This window comes from Trachypithecus francoisi, unplaced genomic scaffold (genome assembly GCF_009764315.1).
Source record: "Trachypithecus francoisi isolate TF-2019V2 unplaced genomic scaffold, Tfra_2.0 Lachesis_group5, whole genome shotgun sequence".
In the NCBI taxonomy this organism is placed as follows: Eukaryota; Metazoa; Chordata; class Mammalia; order Primates; family Cercopithecidae; genus Trachypithecus; species Trachypithecus francoisi.
The window spans coordinates 73,085,238-73,107,024 of NW_022681470.1; the positions used below are offsets into that span (position 1 = coordinate 73,085,238).

Genomic DNA, 21,787 nt, shown 5'->3' on the forward strand with positions numbered 1-21,787 from the left:
GATCTCGGCTCACTGCAAGATCCGCCTCCCAGGTTCATGCCATTGTCCTGCCTTAGCCTCCCCAGTAGCTGGGACTGCAGGCACCTGCCACCACGCCTGGCTAATTTTTGTATTTTTAGTACAGACGGGGTTTCACCATGTTAGCCAGGATGGTCTCAATCTCCTGACCTCATGATCTGCCTGCCTCAGCCTCCCAAAACGCTGAGATTACAGGCATGAGTCACAGCATCCGGCCTGTTAATCTCAATTTTCTAATCAAGGAAACCGGGGTCCATGGAAATTAATGAATTTCCCAAGGTAACACAGTCACTGTACATTAGAAACAATTTTTGACTCCAGGACTATTTGACTCCACCCATGTTTTACAACCCAACATTAAGCCATAAATATTACAGCGTGGCTAGAAAGGAAGATATGTTACAAGGCAATGTGTATTCAGGTTGAGTCACAAGTTCGTAGTAACGTGAATACCAGGCTAAAAATTTGGACTTTATTCTTTGGGTATTGGAGGAGAAGCGTGGGGACTTTGAAGACAGATGGAGAGACAAGATGTTTTCCAACAATCAGATTATCCCTCTCTAGACAATCAACAAGAGAAACAAAATGCTAAAAAATTGGGGGAAAGTGGAGAGAAGTAGTTAAAAAAAAAAAAAAAAAAAAAAAAAAAAAAAAAAAAAAAAGTAGTTTTTTAAGAAATAAAACTACCTTTTAAATGTCTAATCATTGTACCACAATTAAAATTCTAAAAATCCCACTGTGATTAAACACAAGACTTTGGAATACCATGGAAGTACTAATACAAATCTCCAAAATCTCCCAAATTCTTCTTACTTGATGAGTACATTTTAAAACTGCTTGCAAATATATAAAACATACACAAATACACAAAACATTCAAAGAGCTTTGAAATGTGGACAATATTTCCCTGAACAACTGAAGATTCTGAGTGCAATTGTAGTTCCAATTGCATTTACCAATTGGGATGGAGGGAAGTGTTCTACTATGCAAAACATGTAATAGCATTTCAAGCAATCCGATTGAAATAAATCATTAACATTTTCATTGCCACCTATCAACTAGAGTTCTTTGTGGAGTAAGAATTATAACAAGATGGTTGATTGCTTAATATAGTATCAAATAGGCATCCATTTATTTTTTCTTGGAAAATTTGTAATAGTACAGGAATAACTTCAATAGCACAGATAATAACTCACTCTGATTATTAGAATTCTCTCCATTACCTCAAATATATCTAGTGCATTTGCCAAAAGTTTAATTAAAATGAGATGGCTGGAATAATTAATATCATAGTAAACATAAGACAAACTAATAAAACTGTAACTTTTTCTTTCATTCTTTGTGCCTATGCTAAAAGAGTCCATTTCAATTTTCAGTAATGAGTTACTTAAAAGAGTTTCTATGATATTAAAAGTCTTCTTGATATTTGTCTCAAAGAGGAATGAAATTTAATGTCAAGTAAGCTTCCATCATTGTGAAACAATGGTACTATGTTATGCGAATCTTAAAGATATTTCCACTAAACGAATAAAGCAATTTCTACCCAAAACTACTATAAATTCTTCATAATGAGGTTTTATTTTAGTGAAACATAACTGACTAACTTAATTTACTAAACTGTACAAAAACATATATATTGCTTAGAAATGCACAAAACTTGCTTCCAGCTAAATATGTATAAATATATGTGTGTTTATGCGTTGTTTAAAAACTGCATGTTGAAATATTTATAAATAGTATATTAAAAAATACAGAGTTCCAAGTGGCCTCTTTTAAAATAAACTTATTAAATCAAAAGCGTTTTGACACCATATGTACATGAACTTTCCACCTCTCTCCTTCTCTGAGGAAGAACTAATGGCTTTTAAAAACAGAAAGTCATTGAAAATACAATGTCACTCTCACTACGGCATTCTTTGGGAATCCTCCCCATTTGCTCTCTTCACCTCTCCCGGAGCATATTAAACAATAAGATGCAGTACACAAGAACTATCAAAAGGGAGCACTTTTGAGCCACCAAAATTGTGTGTTAGCCTAAAAACCACAATCTCCCCAACTACAGACAATGATACTATCTTAGGTATTTTATGTGCTAAAATGATCATTAAAAATTAAGCACCACATATAAGCTGCCATTTAGAATATTAATTTACCTTTGCTAATCATCTTTTTAACTTGAGGCTAAAAGAGTTCACTTACCATTTGGATATTCAGGCTCAGTCCAGGAGACATTAAAGGAGTCAGGTGAATATGAGTGAACTTTGGGGGCTGGCACACCCTCGGGTATGTCCTCGTCAGTTAGGGCCTCACTGGCCTCACTCACTGTGCACCCACCGCCCGTGCAAGCCTAAATAGAGATGCAAAAATGCGCACTTCACTCTTGGTCCCAAAAGTTTTCATGAACATTGAGGAAAGAGAATTCACAATAAGAGTTTCAGATTTTGTTATATAATGCTACCTTTACTCCCCCAAAATAAATTCATTTCAATGTTAAGATTCAACATTTATTTAGTTTGCTTTATAAGGCATAAGATATCCATCCCCAATAGTTAGAGAATAACCGAGACAGTATGAATGTATGAATTAGGGAAGCATCCTAAGTGAGAACCTAGAGATGTAGGGCATATATTGACTGAATAAACAGCCCTGCTGAAGTTAGCCTTGCACAAAGCTTCCCAGAGTGAATTACACACACACACACACACACACACACACACAGAGCATGTGTACACATAACATAAGTAAAGTACTAGAGGATGAAGACTACTTTAAGGTAAAACAACTGACTTCTAGGGAAGAAAAGATGTGCAGCAAATACAATTGCCTTCTATTCCTACAGTGTGACCAATATGTTTATAGTATAACACCAAGTAAAACGAAATAAAACAATGTTTCTCATAAAACAATAAATGCAAAGCAATTGTTGAGTGAATGTTTAATGGCTTAAAGGATCACATAATTTACTCATGTGTCAGAGTAGATAGACTTCATCAAAACATGTCTGACAAATTTAACATGATCACAGAACTCTCTGTTCCCTAATTATGTGTCACTAATGTCAAAAATGGTAACATGAATGTTACAGAAACTTCTGTGTACACCTCCATAGGAAACTGCAAATAATTTTTTTAAACTTACTGGACAAGCACTTTTCCAGGAAATTGATACATACATTAAGGGGTTTTTAAGCTCATATTTGCTAGCAAATATTAGTCATTATATCCTTATATAACAATGATATTTGAAAACTATACTTAAGCTTGGTTCGGTATCTCTTCAAGTTACAATTTCAATTGATACAACAAAGTTTAAAAATATTTCAAAAAGCACTAAATTTTCCCAAAATCAAAAAGAAAATAAAGCAAACTCATAAGACAGTGTAAAAAAGCAGAGTTATTTAACTCATTTTTGTGTAGGAAAGATATTACTAAGATAAAAAATTAAAGCATCTCTTTCTTTAGGCATCCCCTCTGACTTCTCAGTTTGATACTGAGGGAGTGATTTTGTGATTCTTAAAGCAGTAAATATTCTTTTTCCACAAAGACAGAAGGAGGCTGACCGATTTTTAGATTTTTTTAAATATCGGAGTATACTACTATTTGCAACATTGTTGAAACTTGTTGCAAATTCTTCATTATAAGCATAAACAACAGTTTATGGTCAACAAACATGGATATTCATCTCACTTGCTATTACAAGACTGTAGCAGTAGCCCATTTCTTCAGGACAATTTCTTCCCAGCTTAAGCAAGTTTCAGATGGGTTAAATTGTGGTCTGGGCATGAAATTGCATTAAGATTGGGTACCTAATTAACCTCTGTGGGTTTCCTCTAATTCTCAGCTGTAGCATGTGCCTTTCTATACAAGAAAAACCCGTACTCCTCTTGAGAATGGAATCTTTGCAAATGTGGCCAAACTCTGACTCAAAACTTTAGGACAAGTCACTGTCAACTCAAAAAATAACTGCCCAACGATTAAAATAGAAAAAAAAAAGTTGAAGACCCCAGACATTTCAAATGTGCTAAAAGTGCCCAAGAAAATATGGCAGGAAAAGAGGCCATATGAGACAGCTGAGTTTTCAAAGGAAAAACGGTCAAAGACAAATTCTTCCCACTTCTCAGGGAGAAAAAAAAATCCATTTATTTGCATTTTTCAGATTTTTTTTCCTAGGAAGGGAAAAATGTTGCAGCTTCTTATAGTTAAACTTGTAACACACTGGGATTTAACTCTGATGGTCTATTTGTCACTATTTTTTTCTTCTTTGTGTGCTAAGATATTTCCCCCGCTTACACTCCCCAATTAAATTATGTACTACACAACATATAAGTGTATATTTTTTAAACAGTGTGTGAATTAAAATTTACTTTGTTCTGAGGATTTTATGATGTCTTCTAGGATAAGTAAAAACATCCTTTGGTTTAGAATGACTGTTTCTTATACTATGTCATCTGAGATCCATAAACCAGTAACTTGACAAAGAAATCTCTTAAGAATATAAGGCATTTATGAAAGAATTTTTCTTGTAAATGAAATCATTTATAAAGAGGCTGCTGATATAATAGAATTACCTGCAAATTATTTTATTTTGTTTTGCCCACATTCTTTTTGGATGTATTTAGAGGGTTCCAAGTAAGCAACACAATACCTTAGTTCCTTTGATGGGAAAATAAATGTTCTTAAAGTTGCTTTCAATTGGTCTAATCTGACATCATCTAAATGAAATTGAACCAATCAGTGTCTTGTTTGACCTGCCCGCACCAGAGGCCACTACATTCAATACAGCTGAATGCTGATTAAATTTCTGGTTTGGAAAAACTAAACAAAATATTGGTGTTGATTAAAGATGCCTTTATGAAATGGCAAGGTCTCTGAAAGCCTGACAGCCATTAAAATAAGTTGTTGTAACTCATCTCTTACAGCTTTTCTTAGTTATAGCCATTTTGAAGAATTCATAAAGGCATAACTCTGCCTTGAAATGATGAGTAACATCTGAGCAAATAAGGGATTCAATTTTGGTACAATAAAATGCATAAATAATAAACTTGTATCAATTATTTTTGAAATCATGACTATTAAGACAATCCAAAACTAGCAATACTTTCTTTGTTGTTGTTGAGACGGAGACTTGCTGTGTTGCCCAGGCTGGAGTGCAGAGGTAGATCTCGGATCACTGCAACCTCTGCCTCCTGGGTTCAAGGGTTTCTCATGCCTCAGCCTCCCGAGTAGCTGGGATTATATGCTTGCAGCACCACGCCCGGCTATTTTTTGTATTTTAAGTAGTGATAGGTTATCACCATGTTGGCCATGAACTCCTGGCCTCAAGTGATCTGCCCACGTGGTCCTCCCAAAGTGCTGGGATTACAGACGTGAGCCACTGTGCTCGGACCAAACTAGCATTCTCTTTTCCAGTAAATTTTCAGGTCCGTAGGGATTGAGGGCGTTAAGAATGCAACATATTTTAAAATACGAAGAAAAAGAAAACGGCCACTTGATCCATAATTAACTTAAAAAGTTAAGTCATTTCCAGGAATCTTTCGGGAACATATAATACTTAGAATTCATCAAGTTACAAATGGCTAGCAGTAGTATGAAAATTATCAAACAACACCTATCTTGATAGCTGTCTGTATTAATAGCTTCTTTATTTTATTTGTAACGTATTATCTTCTTTATTAGGAGCTATCACATTTCAAAATAGACTTTGTTGAGTGTAGCAACATATTATGCTATTTTTTTTTCTTGCAGTGGAAAGAGTATGTTTTGGAACCACACCATTCCTAATTCCAATGCTTCCAAGCAAATTATTGAATTCATATCAAAAGTATTAGAATCTTTATGAAATGATGTCCTTGGTGGTCATGCAGTCAGGAATTATTTGCTCAGCTTCCAGTTTCCAATAGGCCCTGTGCTTGAAACTGCAGATTGAATTTTGAAAGATTCAATCCTTATTTTTCAGCAGTTTATAATCCAGTCAAATGTGAAAACTAAATGATGTTACATGAAGTAACATACCTGCTCTAAGCCTAGAGTAAATCATAGTGGTTCAAATCCCCATGTGTCTTCCTCTATTCCAAGTGCTGCTTAAAGGCTTTGTCATCTTATGTTTTGTTTTCCAGCTCTTAGTCAACATGCTATAATGATCTATAAAGGCAACTCCACTTTTCTGAGAACCTGCTCTCAATCTGTGAATCTAATGACCTTGAAAGCCAGTTATTATATTGAAACTGTGAAATATATAATAATCCCTCAATTAACCAGGATGAACCTAAAATGTTTTGGTTCATTTAATTTACTGTCTAACAGAGTTAAGTAAAAAACTTGTTAGTTGAATCCTTCCTGAAAATATATTATTTTCTGCCCTAATAAATAAAGTGAACTTGAAAATAATGTGAGCAAGTTTATTTCCCCACCAAGAGTGAAGGCAAGGATTTTCACATCTTTACAACGTCTCGCATCAACACTATTCAGTGGCTGACAGATAGCATTTGACTCCATAGAATAGTGTTTGGGATTACTTTTTTTAGCATCATAGAATATTATGGCTGAGAGACATTAAAAATCGTTTAGTTCAATGTACTAATTTTAGACTTGAAGAAAATAAAACTCAGTGAGGTTAAGTGAATTTGCCTTAGGTCACACAGTTAGTAGCAAAATCTGAATTAATACTCAGGGCAGAGGACTCCTAATCTACCAGTATGTATTTTCAAGGTATTAAGGATTTATAAAATATAGGAGATTGATATAAATTCTGATTGACCGCATGGCACATCCTAAAATCTGCCCTAGGAATAGAATCTGTTTTATGTCATTTGCCCACTTCTGATAAAAACCAAGAGCACAATTTCAGTTTAATTTTGGTTGCTTCCAAAAAATTAAGACGCTTCCAAAAAATTAAGACTCTTCCTGATTTTGATACTACTATTATTTTGAAAATAGTTTGTATTTCTGTGTTAGCATTTGAAAATCAAGTTAGTATATTTCTTACTTAATGGGTAATAAAACTGTAAGTAACCAAAGTGCTGTTTCATAAACTCTGCTGTGCAGAACACCTAGGCACACGGAGTCAGTTCTGAACGGTATCTTTTACCACTGTCTGATTACCCTTGTTTTGTGGTGTTAAGTCAGACAGTTAGCAATAGTTGAATGTAGTTTATTTTCTCATAGTGTAATATTTAGAGCATTCAAGAGCATGTTAAGTAAAATGAATGCATACACAGTGTCTACATAAATGTAAATTTATTCATAATCAAGAGCAGAATATTTTCTATGGCATTTATCAAAGCAAATATCCTTATATAGGTATTGCTATAAAATGAAGAGTGTGTTTAAAACAAATAGGGACAATCTCATGTTTATATTCAGTTATTTTCAGATGTGCTATTAAACTTAAAAAAGATTATATTTCATCAAAAAACAAAAGGAACTACTGAGTATAAATTCCACAGTAATATCAAGGTCTTTTAAAAGACCTTTGTGTAAAAGTGCTATTTTGCATTAAAAAAAAATGCTATTGTCTGTCTAAAGGAACCTCTAAACTGTGTTGGTTCTGGGATTTTATTAAGTGACTGTTCTTCTGAGATATGAGCATAATATAAACCAGAATGTAATAACAATCAAGAATATTTGACGGTCATTTAAACTTCCATTTAAAAATATAGGATGTAAATTTTCATATGTGCATTGTTTTTTAAATGAATACAAATGCCACAGAGAAATAACCTTATTAATCCTAGCACTTTAGAAAAAGTTCTTAACAATTATGATGTTCTACAAGTAATTTTAAAAATCTTGATAATCCCAACTTTGACTTGGGAAAATCTACTGACTCAGGCTGTTATTCTATCATTTTGAATAATATAAAATAAATGTGTAGGTATTAGATCAACAGAATTCACATTTAGGATGGGAAGTGAGTTTTCAGTATAAATAGCAATACATGAGGATTTTGATTTTTCGTTTTTTTTTTTTTTTTTTTTTTTTTTTTTTTTTTGAGAGAGAAAGAAAAGATAGGACAAAAGGAGAGGGAGAAAAAGTGGAAATGAAGTGGAATAGGAACAGAGAAAGTGATGGAAATAAACTTACTCCCAGCTTGATGAGATATTTATTACCAGGTAAAAGGTATTGTAGCATATGATCCTGGAAAAGTTCTGTACTATTATAGATGACACTCCAAACTGTAAAATCATCTGTGTGATTTGAAACATATAATATATAGCGTTCCAGAATCCCACTTATTTTTCTTGGTTGTTTCCACCTGGGAATGGTAAAATGCAGCATTATCATTCATTCAAGTCAAAACTAAAATATGCAGGATTTTCAAAGGACACATTTGAACTTGGATTTGTGACACTTTTTAAATAAAACATAAATCTCAAAATTGATTCATTTAAAATAAAACACGGAAGTAGTTATCCAATGCCTATTCTGAGGGGCAAAAATAAAATATGATATGGCCCCTGCCGTCTGGTTACTTGTAATTTTAATTAGCTAACAATACAAAAATGTATAAGTGAGTATTTATTTTGAATTTAAGCTGTAGAACAAAAACTTCAGAAGTAGAACATCTGAGAACTCAGATACAGGGAAAAGAGGGAATAATATAATTGTCCTGGAAAATCCAGGAATCCAACATAGGGTTAACATGTAATTATAGAAAACAGTGACATTGATGATTGGAAGAGCTGAAACAATCAGGCAGGACTTCTTGAATGAAGTGATACACTACTTAGATACATAAGATTTTATTCTTAACAGATGAATTGGATTTGGATAGGTAGAAGGAAGAACAGAGGGCGTTTCGGATGAGGGTTACAACATAGCAGTGGAAATGAGAAGGGCAAGTCAAAGAACAGATAGGAAATTGTTAAGCTGAGAAATACTTGAGTCGTGGGCAATCTTTTTGGCTAAGTCACGTGGCTTGGTTTAGTGGCACACGAAGCCAACAGGAGAATTTAGACATGGAACAAGGAGATGTGAATCATAATATTTTTCAGCTTGAACAAATGTCGTAATTCATTCAGCCTCAACTTTTATTTTAGAGATAAGAAAACTGAGACCAGGAGAGATAAATACGAACAAGTATTAACTCTTGATAAGAGAGATCTATTAGATTTTAGCTCAGCACAATAGTACACCTTATACCTCATGTATTAGGAAATGGGCAAGAATCACTAATACCAGAAATCATCTGAACATGCCTATATGTGAAACTTCCTTTCTGACATCAGTTGCAGGTAATAAGGGAATAAGAAGATCCTGGTTTATGCTCAAAAAGATATATATACTTTTTAATTCCAAATCATTACAAATAATGCCCCATATATAAAAAGTTCAAGGCAGTCATGAAAGTGGTCAGTTTTTCCTTTATTAAAGTTTGCATGGAATCTGTGTACCTATGTAGCTCAGCCTGATTGCATAAAGACAAAATGGAAATTAGGCTGGCAAGTGATAATCAAAGGTTCCCAGATCCACTGAACTAATCACTTCTATGCATTTAATCACAATAAAATTAATTTTATGTCACAAGCTCCTCCCCTGATTAAACTCACTGGGATTCTTGCATGAACCAGCATGAGAGAAAGACAACATTTCTACTTACTGTACGTGTATAGTTCTAGAATCCAGGACAGTCAGAATTGGGGAATCCACGTGTTCTGGTGGCAGCTGTGCTGTGTACAGTACGACCCAGGAACTGTTTGTACAGCCCACATGTGTGCATGCACTGAGTAGAAACTGGTGGGGTGTAAATACTGCTAAATCTAGGGGGTAGGGAGAAACAAGAATTTACTTAGCATTATACTTCTTATTGAGGAGATTTCACTCCTCCACTATAGTCCTACCTCAGAGAATTGCTAAAGTAAGGCTTAAAATATGAATAAATTGCCATAAAAATCAATAGCAATACCATACAGGGTGCTTCATCCCTTAAATATACTCTGGTTATGTTTAAATAGACAAGTGTCAATCAAACTCTTGTTTTGACTTTTTCATTTTAACAATTTTACTGTTTTCTGGAATGTCTGTGACCAGGTAAATCATTTGCTAAGTTTAGTCTTAGTTCAATGGCTCTGTTTAAAAATAAATGAGATATTTAAATTATTTTAAAGCACATTTGAAGACAACAGGAGTTGCCTTTGAAATGCAAATACATAGCTTGTAACAATGACTTTGAGCTTGTAATTCCGTTCGTCAGATTTCTTTCTTCTCCTGTCCACCACCTGGCTATTATTTGACCTTCAAATTGTCGAGGTGAAGTGCAGATGCCTATTTCTTCCTTATGATGTCCCTAACACTCCTTGCTGTCACCCCAGCACAAGATGGAGCTATTAGCCTCTTCTCTTTATCTTTGTATATACTTTTAGCTTAACACTTAAAAACACTACCTCATGACTATCTGATACACTAAATACCTTAAGAGCAGGAATGGTAATATATTCATTTTGCATCCTTAGTATGTAGCACAGTACCTGGTTTTGAATATGTGTTTTTGAATGAATGAATAATTAATGAATGAGATGAGCTAGGTCTGAAAGATGACCATGAGAGTAGGGTAGTGCCCTAGGCCGAAAGAATCTCTCCCTCCCCTGAACTTCCCTGGTGTTTTGTATTGTCTGTCTTTCTAATAGATATCACATTCTCTTGTATTAGATTAAACCAATCTGTAACATACTAACTCAATTCTGAAATATCCTGAACATTTTATTACACTTGATAATCTAACCAAAGTTCAGTCAGGTGTACCAAGACTTACACATCATTAATACTTTAACACTACGAGAAACAATCATTGTTTTCTGAAATATTTTTAAAATAAATTAGTCACAACTTAAGTAACTCACATTCTTAAATCTCATTAACCATGAACCACCACAATTTCATGTTGAAGAGATTAATGAAATGCAACCTAATTCAGGCAAACAGATTTTGCATTGCACTGATAACAAAAGTAAACTGGGGAAAGAACACTTTGGTTTTCAAGCAAGGTATAATCAATTGGTTAAACATGTAGTTCACTAGAAGAGAGATTAAAAAATTAATTTACAGTAAATATAGTTACCTTAGAACAAAAAGTTATCAAAAAGAAGAGACTTATAATGCTTTTGATTAAACCTTGTTTTCTTTACAAATTTTATCCTACAGGAATCCAATGGTTGCAAGTTGAGATGGGGCACTCCCAATCAATGTAGTGAAAACATATACTTCAAGGACACTTTGAAGCTTGTGGTGAAGCAGTGTGGCATTGCCAGGGACTGCTGAGAGATGGCAGCAACAGTCGCACTATGTGTGCACGACTGAGACAGAACTGGGGTGCCTTCATTTGGATCAACATTCTAGGAAACTTATGAAGTTAAAATCATTAGAGCAGTGGCCTCAGGTGCTACCAAGAGAGTAGACTATTATTTACTGAGAGAAAACTTCATGCAAAGCAAAACACCTACCACCAGGGCCAATCTTGGCCAAAATTATAATGTGTTTATATGCTGACATATTGTATCTGTCATTCCCCTGCTCTCTTCATCTTCTCTCTCTGGTGACCTTTTTCTCTCTCATTGTTCTCATCTGTCTGAATTCCTTGTCCTCCCTGAAAAAGAGAAGCTGGGGATTTGACTCTAAGTCCCGTTGCAGGAGAATAACCAAGGAGGTCACCAAGCTTAGAGGAATTCCTGGTGGGTAAGTCAGTGCAATTGAAGAAAATCTATAGTGATTCAACTGAGAACACATCCGACTTGCTGAAAGAACATGCTTCAGCCAGAAATTATATTCCAAGTCGCCAAATCCATGTGACCTTGAAATATATAATGGCCATATCAGATTGTCTTGGTCAGCCGCAACTGAGACAAAATTCTTTGGCCAGTGAACTCTTTGGAGTGGGACAGTTTTTCCTTCTTTCTTACATTCTGCTTTGCTGGGGCAGGGATTTAGCTACCCAATTTGTAGGTGGTGGAGAAGTTACTCCTTTTAAAAAGGCCTGATGCTTGCTTGCATATGTTTCCGTGGTACAGACTTGCACATCTGGAACTTAGGTATCTCAAGGTAGGACTTAGGTCTCTCAAGAATGCAACATCATAGTATCACATATCACAGTGTCTGCTTATCACAGAGTGCTCCACTCACCTTTCCCCTATAAACTGCATGCTTTGAAGGCGACTGTGATTACCTAAGCCCTAAACCCACCCAGAATATCTGCCTCAGATGGAAGGAGATTCCTGAAGCAATTAGTTCAGGGTTTGTTATCCATGCCCGGATTCTTCCATGGAGTGGGAAGTGTCCATTTCTAGAATAACTGGGACTCGGAGTGGGGGATCAGGATGGGAAGTAAGTATACTTAGAAGGGTCATGTTGCTTGAGAGGGCTGGAATGGCTAGTGAGCCACGATTGAAATAGGGATAGTTTAGTTGAGCTTGTCAAATCCTCCATCCCTAGTTAGGGTTTACCTCTAGATTATCCAAGGTATTGTGAAGTTTATGGGTAAGAAAGGTGTTGCATTTTAGAAGATAGCATGTCTTTAAAGTGAATGTGTAACAGAATTTAAGATGTTCATGCTGCATTACATGAAAATTGCTGCAGAAAACACAGAACAGAGGAAGGAGAATTAGAAGTTCTGGGTAATTTTAATAGGTAAGAGTCAGCAGAGGCCTCATTGGGAAGGTGACATTTTGAGCAAAGACCTGAAGGGAGGATGAGTGTAAAAGTTGTGGGAATTTTTGGGTTGGACCATTCAAAGAGAGGGACAAGCAGAGCAAAGCCATGGAAAGAGGGACATGCCTGACACGCTTGAGGACTAGCAGGAGGCTGATGTTGATGGATCAGAACAAATTAGAAAGAAGTAAATCAAAGATTATATTACAGATTTAATGAGGGGCCAGTTCATGCAGGCCTTGTAGGTCTTTGTAAGAATTTTGGTTTTTAATCTAATTGGTTCTCCTTAGGGAGCCACCAAGGATTTTGAACAGAGCTGTCATGCAATCAAACATGGACTTCATGAGTATCATTCTGGCTCCTAGATGACATATTGATGATAGTGAGCAAGATCATAAGAATAAATCTCACTGAAGAGGCTATCTGTAATATTAAGTAAGTGGAGGCCAGTAATAATCAAGTAAGAAGTGGCTGGATTCTGAATATGTTTTAAAGGCAAAGCTAACAGGATTTCCTAGTGCGTTGTAGGTAGAGTATGAAAGAGGAAACCCAGAGTTGATTCCAAGGCTTTTGACTTGAGCAAAGGGAAGGATAAAGTAACCATTTTAGTGGTTGAGGGAGGCATGGAGCAGAAGATAAGAATTCATATAATGAAATACCAATTAGATATTTGCTATGTTAGTTTGATAACCAAGAGGAGATTGTCAAGATATTTAAACAGAAGTTTGGAATTACAGGAAGAGTTCATGGCTTGAGATATAATTTGGTAAGTCATCATCATATAGATGGCTAGGAGTGCAAATGGTGTGAGTGTAGATATAAAAGAGAAAAGGTATATAAAAGACATTTTATGTTGGGATACCAACATAAAAGACACCAACGAGTAAAGGAGAAATCAACCAAGGAGACAGAGGGTGACCAGTAAGGTATGAGAAGAACATTGAGATTATGGTGTCTTGAAAGTCAAATGAAGTAATTTTTAAGACTTAAAGGTGAAATAAGATGAGAACTAAAAATTGTCCACTGGGTATAGCAATATGGCAGTCATCAGTAATTGCACAATTGAAGTTTCAGTGAACTTGTTGGCACCAAAGCCTGATTTGAGTGGGCTTATAAGGAAATAGAAGAGGAATTAGAGACAGTGAATATAACGAACATTTTCAAACAGTTTTGTGGCAAAGGAAAACAGATAAATGAAGCAATAAATAAAAGGTGAGTAGAATCAAGAGAAGATTTTTAAAGTAATTTAAATGAGAGAAAAATTTATGTTGTACGAGATGGGGTGACCCAGCAGCAAAGGGAAAACTAGACATGGATGAAAGAGAAAAAAATTGCTGGAGTTTTGTCCTTGAATATGTGAAAGAGGAGAATCTAGTTCAAAAGTGAAAGAGTTGAACTTGGAACAGAGACAATCTATAGTAATGGGAGAGAATGTACACCATGTGGGTGCCAATGCTGGTGGATGGGCAGAGGATAGCAGAGTCTATGGGAATTATCCTCTAACTACTTCAGTTTTCCCAGTGAAGAAAGCAAGATCATTCATCATGAGTGATTATTTGATTCTTCAGAGTAACACCCTGCAGTGCCCTTCTTTTGCTCTTAGAATGAAATCTAATAATGGTCAATAAGATCCTATTTGACTTAGCATTCTCCCCATTTTTTTTCATATACTAACCCCAGGCATTATTCTGTACTTCTAACACAACAAGTTCACACTTCTGGGCCTTTGCAGGTGCTGCTCCTTCTAACTGAAATCTAGTTTCTCCTTCTTTGTGCTTGGATTGCTTCAGGCTCATCCTTCTATGAGTGGTCTTTTCGATAATTGAACAATATGGCCACCATCATCCCCAGGTTCTTGTCATATCACCTTGTTTAGTGCCATATCATAATTACTAAAACAAGTCTGAAATTGCCTTTTCATTTATGTCTTGATATTATATCCTTCCCAGAAGAATGTAAACTTCTTGAGTTCGGAGAAATATTTTTTATCATGTTCACCAGGATATCTCCAGGATTGGTGTGATGACTAACTCACGTAATTTTACTTGTTGAAAATGAATGAGCAAGACCAGAGGGATACCTCTATGCCCTCTACCCAGTTTGCCATTTTTTTTCCTCAGAAATATAGTAATGTCTAAAAATATTTAAAAATCTTCAAGAATATAATGAATACAATTGTCAGGCCAATGGAGGGGTCTATAGTTGTAAGATAAAGGAGATTTACCATGAAATACAAGAAAAAGGCAAAGCTGTACCCACCTGAATGCCAAAACATAATTTTAAAACACCAGTGCTTCATTGTAAAAGAAATAAACAATAAAAACAAATAAAAACAAAATAGGAGATAGTGGTATACCAAAATGTTAACAATATTTTTCTTAGAGTAAGTGCATATAGATTTAATTTTTATTACATGTGTTTTTCAAATTTTCTGTGATATACATTTATATCATAGACGGAGAAAAAATAGCAATAGTTAATCAATATCAATTCATTACTTATAAGAAGATATTTCCCAAACCTAGTTAACGCATGCCCCATTACATCTCCGGTCACACTGCTTCTCTTCTCTATGACTTCAGCGTTGGCTCAGTTTTCTTTTCAATCATAATCCCTTTTTGGCAACTCTAACATCCTCAATAATGACTCATCTCTGAATCTGGCTTTACTTTAACTTCCTCAAATGCAATGCCCTTCACCTCTACTTCATTTATTCATCATTCAGTATAGTTACACCTACTACTTGATCATCTTCAGAGTGATTTCCAAGATTCTAAATCTAAATCCTCCACTCTGTGACCACAAACTTGTTACCTCCCACCTCTTCCACTTGTCACATTGATGCAATCACTCCTATGCCGCTCCACAATGTCCAGTCTCTTGCATGCAGCCACTTGCAACTGTAAGTCCATTAAACCTCTTTTTCTTATTCTCAGGATATTTTCAATAGTTGCATTGCCCTTGTTATGAAATTTGATCATCCATTACAACACCATACTCCCTGGGTCACATAGGGTTCTTCACATCCCCAGTCCTCTTCTATGTGGCTATCCTGATTTCCAGTTCTGGATAAATCTTATCATCTTATGTGTCTAATACTTCTCATATCTCTAAGATGTTTCTGAGAGACATCACTGGACACATTGAAAGAGTCTACTATAATTTCAGGTTTTCCAATCTGAACTGGGCTCTTGGAACTGTTCAGCCATAATTATGTTGTTCTTTTGTTTGTCTCTTCATTGTGTTGACTTGTTTTTCCTTCTTCTCCTTTCACAGTTTGGCCAATTCTCTTGAGGAACCAAGTAAGGGTTTAAATTGAAGCCCTTGGGTAGAGCTTCCTCTTCTAAACCGCTACAATGCTCAGGATGTGTTCAATGGATTTGTTCAATCTGATCGTCATAGTAACCTATTTTGTTTCTTCCATCCTTCCCTCCTACTGACCCTATATCTTTTCTCCATTTAATTTTTATCAAAATGTTTCTCAGTGATATGGTTTGGCTATGTCCCCACCTGAATCTCATCTTGAATTGTAGTTCCCATAATTCCCACATGTTGTGAGAGAGACCTGGTGGGAGACAACTGAATCATGGGGGCAGTTTCCCCCTTCTGTTTTCGTGGTAGCGTATGAGTCTCACAAGATCTAATGGTTTCATAACGGGTTTCCCTTTTTGCTTGGTTCTCATTTATTTGTTGTCTGCTGCCATGTAAGATGTGCCTTTCGCCTTCTCCCATAATTGTGAGACCTCCCCAGCCACATGCAACTGTGAATCCATTAAACCTCCTTTTCTTTACGAATTACCCAGTCTCGGGTATGTCTTTAACAGCAGCATGAAAACAGACTAGTACACTCAATTAAATTATAAAATCAGAATTTAACTATAAAATAGATTTCTCCATAAAATAGAATGTGACTGGTCAGGAGGCAGAAAAAAAAAAAAAAAATCTTCTAGACAGAGTGACTGAGGGAACAAAGAAGGAAGACTCAGAGTTCAGATATAATGTTGGGAGAAACAGGAAGTATGGAGTCTCCCACTTCCCTAATTCAGAATTATCTGGCTGATGGAATAAGGATAGAAGGAAGGAGAAATGTGCAAGCTCTCTGAAGGAGGAGCCCTGACCCCTGTTTTCAAGGTAGAGTCCCAGGTCGGGGGGCAAGACCAGAGCAAAAGGAATGACTTTGGTGTCTGTATTCAGGCAGGGCCACAGAAAACCTTGTAAAGATTTCGGTTGCCCAAGTATGATGTAGAAGCAATGAGGATATCCACTGAATGTGAAGGGATTGTCTCAATAGTTATCCCTTTGCACCAAGAAAGAAAGAATCCCAGGTGGCCACACTCCATATGCTAAAGAACTAGGTAAGTCTCCAGAAGCTTTTACATAATTAGTGGAGGTGTGAGGATCCCCAAAGTGACTGTGATTTACTTACTACTGAGTTACATGGGAGTAAAGTCAGATATTAAACTGAATTATAGAAATAAAAACATAACTGTATACAGAGACAGAGACATACATATATGTCTTGAAGACTGAAATTTATGAATGCTACATACGCTTATCATAACCACACAGACAAGCTTTTCAGAACCTAAGTGCAATTACAATGTTTTCTAAGTTTTTAAGATAAGCTAATTCACACCAAAAACGTAGTTTGTTAGGTTATATTTCTTGTTTGGGAAATCTGACTGCTATGTCATCACTACAACAGAAATTGGGGATTTTCTTTTGGTTTAAGAATCTGAAAACTGTAACCTTAAGACAAAGAAAACCACTGTGATTAAATAGCTTTTTTGACTTTCAAGTTGTTTTTATGCCTATACTGTCCACCCCAAAATGGATTATTCTCAATGTATTTCTGTAAGAAGATGAAATGTTACTGGTGTTCTTTGAATAACGAAGCATGAAGAAGAGAGAGAGAGAGAGAAAGAGAGAGAGAGAGAGAGAGAAGAACCTAATTTGACATATGGCAGAGAAAGTTGCATGGTGATCTGATTGGGAAATTCTTGGTAAAATAGGAGGAAGTGATGAGGGAAAGGGAAAAAAATTGGAGAAGAAAAGAGGAGGAGGCATCAGGTTGGGCATGGGGGGAAGGGGTAGTCATGTGCACAATAAATGAATGGCATGAGAGAGAAGTTTTTAAAAACAGTTAATAAAAAGAAATGAAAAAAGGGTTGGTAACAGGGAAGTGAGGCTAAGATGTTCTTTGAGAGTGAGGCCATAAACAAAGTCACCAATTTAAAATTTAAAGCAAAGAGGAAAGTAATGACAACTCTCCTCCAAGCTTAACTGCAACTGATTTGGTAATATGTCTCTACAGATGTGATTAGGCCCTTCAATGGAAATATAAATGTATCAATGGATTCAAACAATTGTAGGTATGTACACAAATCTGAGTTCCGTAAATGGAGGGTGGGGAAACCCTGAAAACATAAGGCCACTGTTTGTCAGAGCCCCTGAGCAGCAACATCTTGTTTTCCATTTGCTTGATTGCAGCATTTGCATAAGATCAAACACAGGGAGTTGTGGACAGGGAAAAACAGATCACTCTAATATGCGTTAGAAATGGACCCACAGGCATTATCCTTAGACGTGTTACAAAGAAATGCATCCCAGTGCATGGAAACCTCACCGATTACTGTCAAGCAAACCATAATTTACAATACTGGCCATGAATTATATGCTATTTTACGATTGATTTCATGCTGTTGTTCAGAGAATTTCATTGATCTCAATTTACAAAATGAACCAATAAGTAGGTGATGATTTTCTTTTAACTCGTGGTGTAAACTGAGGAATTTGTATCTTCTTATTTGTTTCTACCATCAGAAAATTACATAGCACTTTTTTTTTTTTTTTTTTTTTTTGCTTCTTTATGATCTAATACGTATTGTTTGGGTCTTCTTCTGATAACTTCCTAATATTTCATAAATGAAAAACACAGCTTTTTCCTGGTTTTCCTTTCTTTTCTCTGTGCATCCTTCCCACAAATCATCAATTAGAGGTTTAAAATTTTTGGAGCAATATAGGTAGCACTGACCACATTATCTTGTTATTTGATATTCCAACCTGAAAACTTCTGCTATGTTATGGGTCAGTGAGAACACATCTTCAGCAGCAAACCTGAGAAGTGGTATGTTTCTCACAGATGCCTGAAAAGCAATGAGCTACGCCAGAATACATGTGGAATGTCAGGTTGCATTCATCTCTGCCATTGTGTAGTCCTATCTCCACAATTGCTTGCTCAGCATTTTGATTCCAGAAGAACCAGATTCTGACCTTATAATTAATAAAAACAAGGGCTTTATTTGACCTGAACATCCTTGCTCTCTTTTTCCTTATAGGAGCCTTAACCTTGCAACATGCTTTTCTTAGGCCAGGTGAGCAATTAACCATCACCGAGATCCAGTCCTGTGCTTTCAAACTGATCTGTAGAGTTGAAATCACTTTGCTATGATAAGGACTTATATTTAAAACTGAACACAAACCACATACTAAACTCAACAAATTCTTCCATTTGTGCTTGTATTTTCCACCTTATCAGAGAAATCCACATCCCTCCCTTTCATCAAAACCCTGTTCAATGTTTGTATTATCCATGAAATATCTCCTGACTCTCTTCAACAGATGCATAGTTTCTACTCTACTGAGTTGCCCTTTTAATAAATTTCCCGTGTAAGCATCCTTATACCAGTCATCAGTATTCATGGTGTTATAAGCTCTTTGAGAACAAGGATGTATCTTTTTGTAGGCATCCTATGACTCCTCATACTTTGGACACTCCTAATTGTTGAATAGTAAAACTTTTTTGCAATGAGAAAATTGACAAAAAAGAAAGGACGACCTGGTCCCTCCAACATGTTTGCAGCAGGTGGCACGTGGTGGGGGATCCCAGCCTGCTGGGGGTTGTCAGTCACTACTTTGTGTGTGTGTAGTGGGGGGATGGGGGATAAGGAGGAACCATTATTGTCAGTTGTGATAATGAAAGATGATGCTTCCTCATTTCCCTCTTTTCTTCTGTGGCTGGTTAGAACGAAAAGTCATCCATGAAAAACTCCTTAGGCTGACAGCATTCTTAGCGGTCTTCTTCTCTGGCTTCCTGAACATCTCTAATATTCCATTTGTAATAATTATAAAATATTGAACTCAGGATTTTTTTTCTTAGTATATAAAATGCGAGAAAGCCCCCCGCTTCGTCCCTCCATCCCTTCCTCCCGCTTTCCCTCTCTCTCAGTCTCCTTCTCTTGCTCTCTCTCTCTATCTTGCTCTTGTTCTCTATCTCTGTCTACACACACACACACACACACACACACACACAGAGAAACATCCTACCGACTCCCCTACCTTGCCTCTGCACAAGGATAGATATAGAATTAGGGAGGCAGCAGACAGCTTTTGATCTTCATTAATGCTTTCAATTCACAAACTAAAGAGGAGATAATCGAGATAACTTAATAGAGTTATTATTTGGACAAACTTAGTGGCATAACTTGGCTAAATCTTTGTTGCAAAATTACAGGTTTTTCTCTCAGATTTAGTTGTATATTTACTACTATCATTTTCTTTAATAAGATTAGGAATCAATTAATACTTTGTAAGAAAATATTCATGTGACATACAACATATAGTATCTTGTTAGGCAACAGAAGTTAATAATGAGACATAATAAGAATAATACGTGCCTGACTACCTGTGGCAGGAAAAGAGTAGGTCTATGAATCAGTGTTCCCTTTCAAACATCATAGTGAGGGTTAAGATGCTGTTAAATCAGTAATAATCATGGCTATATCACTGACTGCTACCTACCGTTTGTCAGGCAGTGCTAAGTCTATTGTCAGCTTAGCAAAGTATCAACTGAGAATGGTTCTCAACGAAAACCTATAATCAATCCTTAAATATTATTTTAATACTATTTCATCCTAGCCCTATACTAAGCTTTATATAGCATAAGAAAGTAATAAATATCTATACTCAAGAGCCAAGATATCTCTTTTGGGTGGCAAGAAATATACATTTCTTTTTTGGCATAATCTCATGCTACCCTTAAGACACAAATTGAATGTCACATCCTATAAGGAACCTTCTCAAACTCTTCCAGTTTGGATTAATTTCTCTTTTGTGCTTCACTAGAATCAGTTTTACTACTATTATAACACTTAATACGGATTTACTGTATTATTGGCTACATTCTTAACTGCACCTTAAGTATAAACTCTTAGAAGTAGAATTTCCCAGTCAAAGAGGGATAATTTGGGGTCCTGACAAGGGAGAAGATGGCACGCTGAAACGGAATTATTAAAGAGAAATATGGCAGGGACTATCTACAGGATTTGGACCAGGGTTAACAGGCACATTCAAGAATGAGTACCGGCTGGTCGCTAAACACAGACCAAGCCCTTACTTCCTTAGGCTGAAGACCACATCAGGCTGGAAAGACAGCTGCACTGTCGGAAGGGCCTCCCCTTCAGTGGAGGAACAGTTACTGCCCATCTGAACCCTTGCAAGCACAGAGCCTGGGGAATAAACACTCCGGCCTCACTCCCTCCTGTCGTTCTGTGTATTATGTCTTACACTGGCAGAACCCACAGAGAATCCAGAGGCTAAAGCTCAGGACAAGGTAGAGAAAAGTAGAGTATACATTTGCAGGGGAGATTGAGACCATACAGAACAAAACTGTGGCACATTATGACATAAATTGCCAATTTTCATTCACAACAGCATTACATGAAAGAGCTCTTTTCCCAGTCTTCTAGTCAATATGGAGAAGTCTAATTTTAAAAAATATTTACGCATTTGAAAAATGTTAAGTAGCATCTCATTTATTATCATTATTTCTGTAACTATATTTACATTTTTTTTTTCTTTTTGGAGGTGCCTGTTTATCTAATTGACCCATATCTAATAGTGTTTTTCTTTTTCTAATTGAAAGCTAATAAGTCAATGTTATTTGGATATAGCACCTAGCACAGTGTCTATTACTCAGCAAGCTATCAATAGATATTTATTAAATAAGCATGCTATAAAGTATTTTGTTCTAGTTTGTCACTTGTTTTATCATTTCAATAATGGTTTTATTTTGCCATATAGACAATATAAATCTTTATGCAGTCAAGTATGGCAATATTTTCCTAGAATTA

At 36.0% G+C, this 21,787-nt stretch overlaps 1 protein-coding gene across 1 annotated transcript in view; it reads right to left on the reverse strand.

The window, feature by feature from the left end:
* The window catches only part of USH2A (usherin), an 809,712-nt gene that overhangs the window by 377,921 nt on the left and 410,004 nt on the right, over positions 1–21,787 (reverse strand). The window contains exons 32-34 of the mRNA XM_033195653.1: positions 9,616–9,775; positions 8,100–8,271; positions 2,218–2,365 (exon numbers count right to left, since the gene is read on the reverse strand). Of these exons, the coding sequence (XP_033051544.1) occupies positions 2,218–2,365; positions 8,100–8,271; positions 9,616–9,775 (480 nt within the window). The remainder of the gene's footprint in view (positions 1–2,217; positions 2,366–8,099; positions 8,272–9,615; positions 9,776–21,787) is intronic.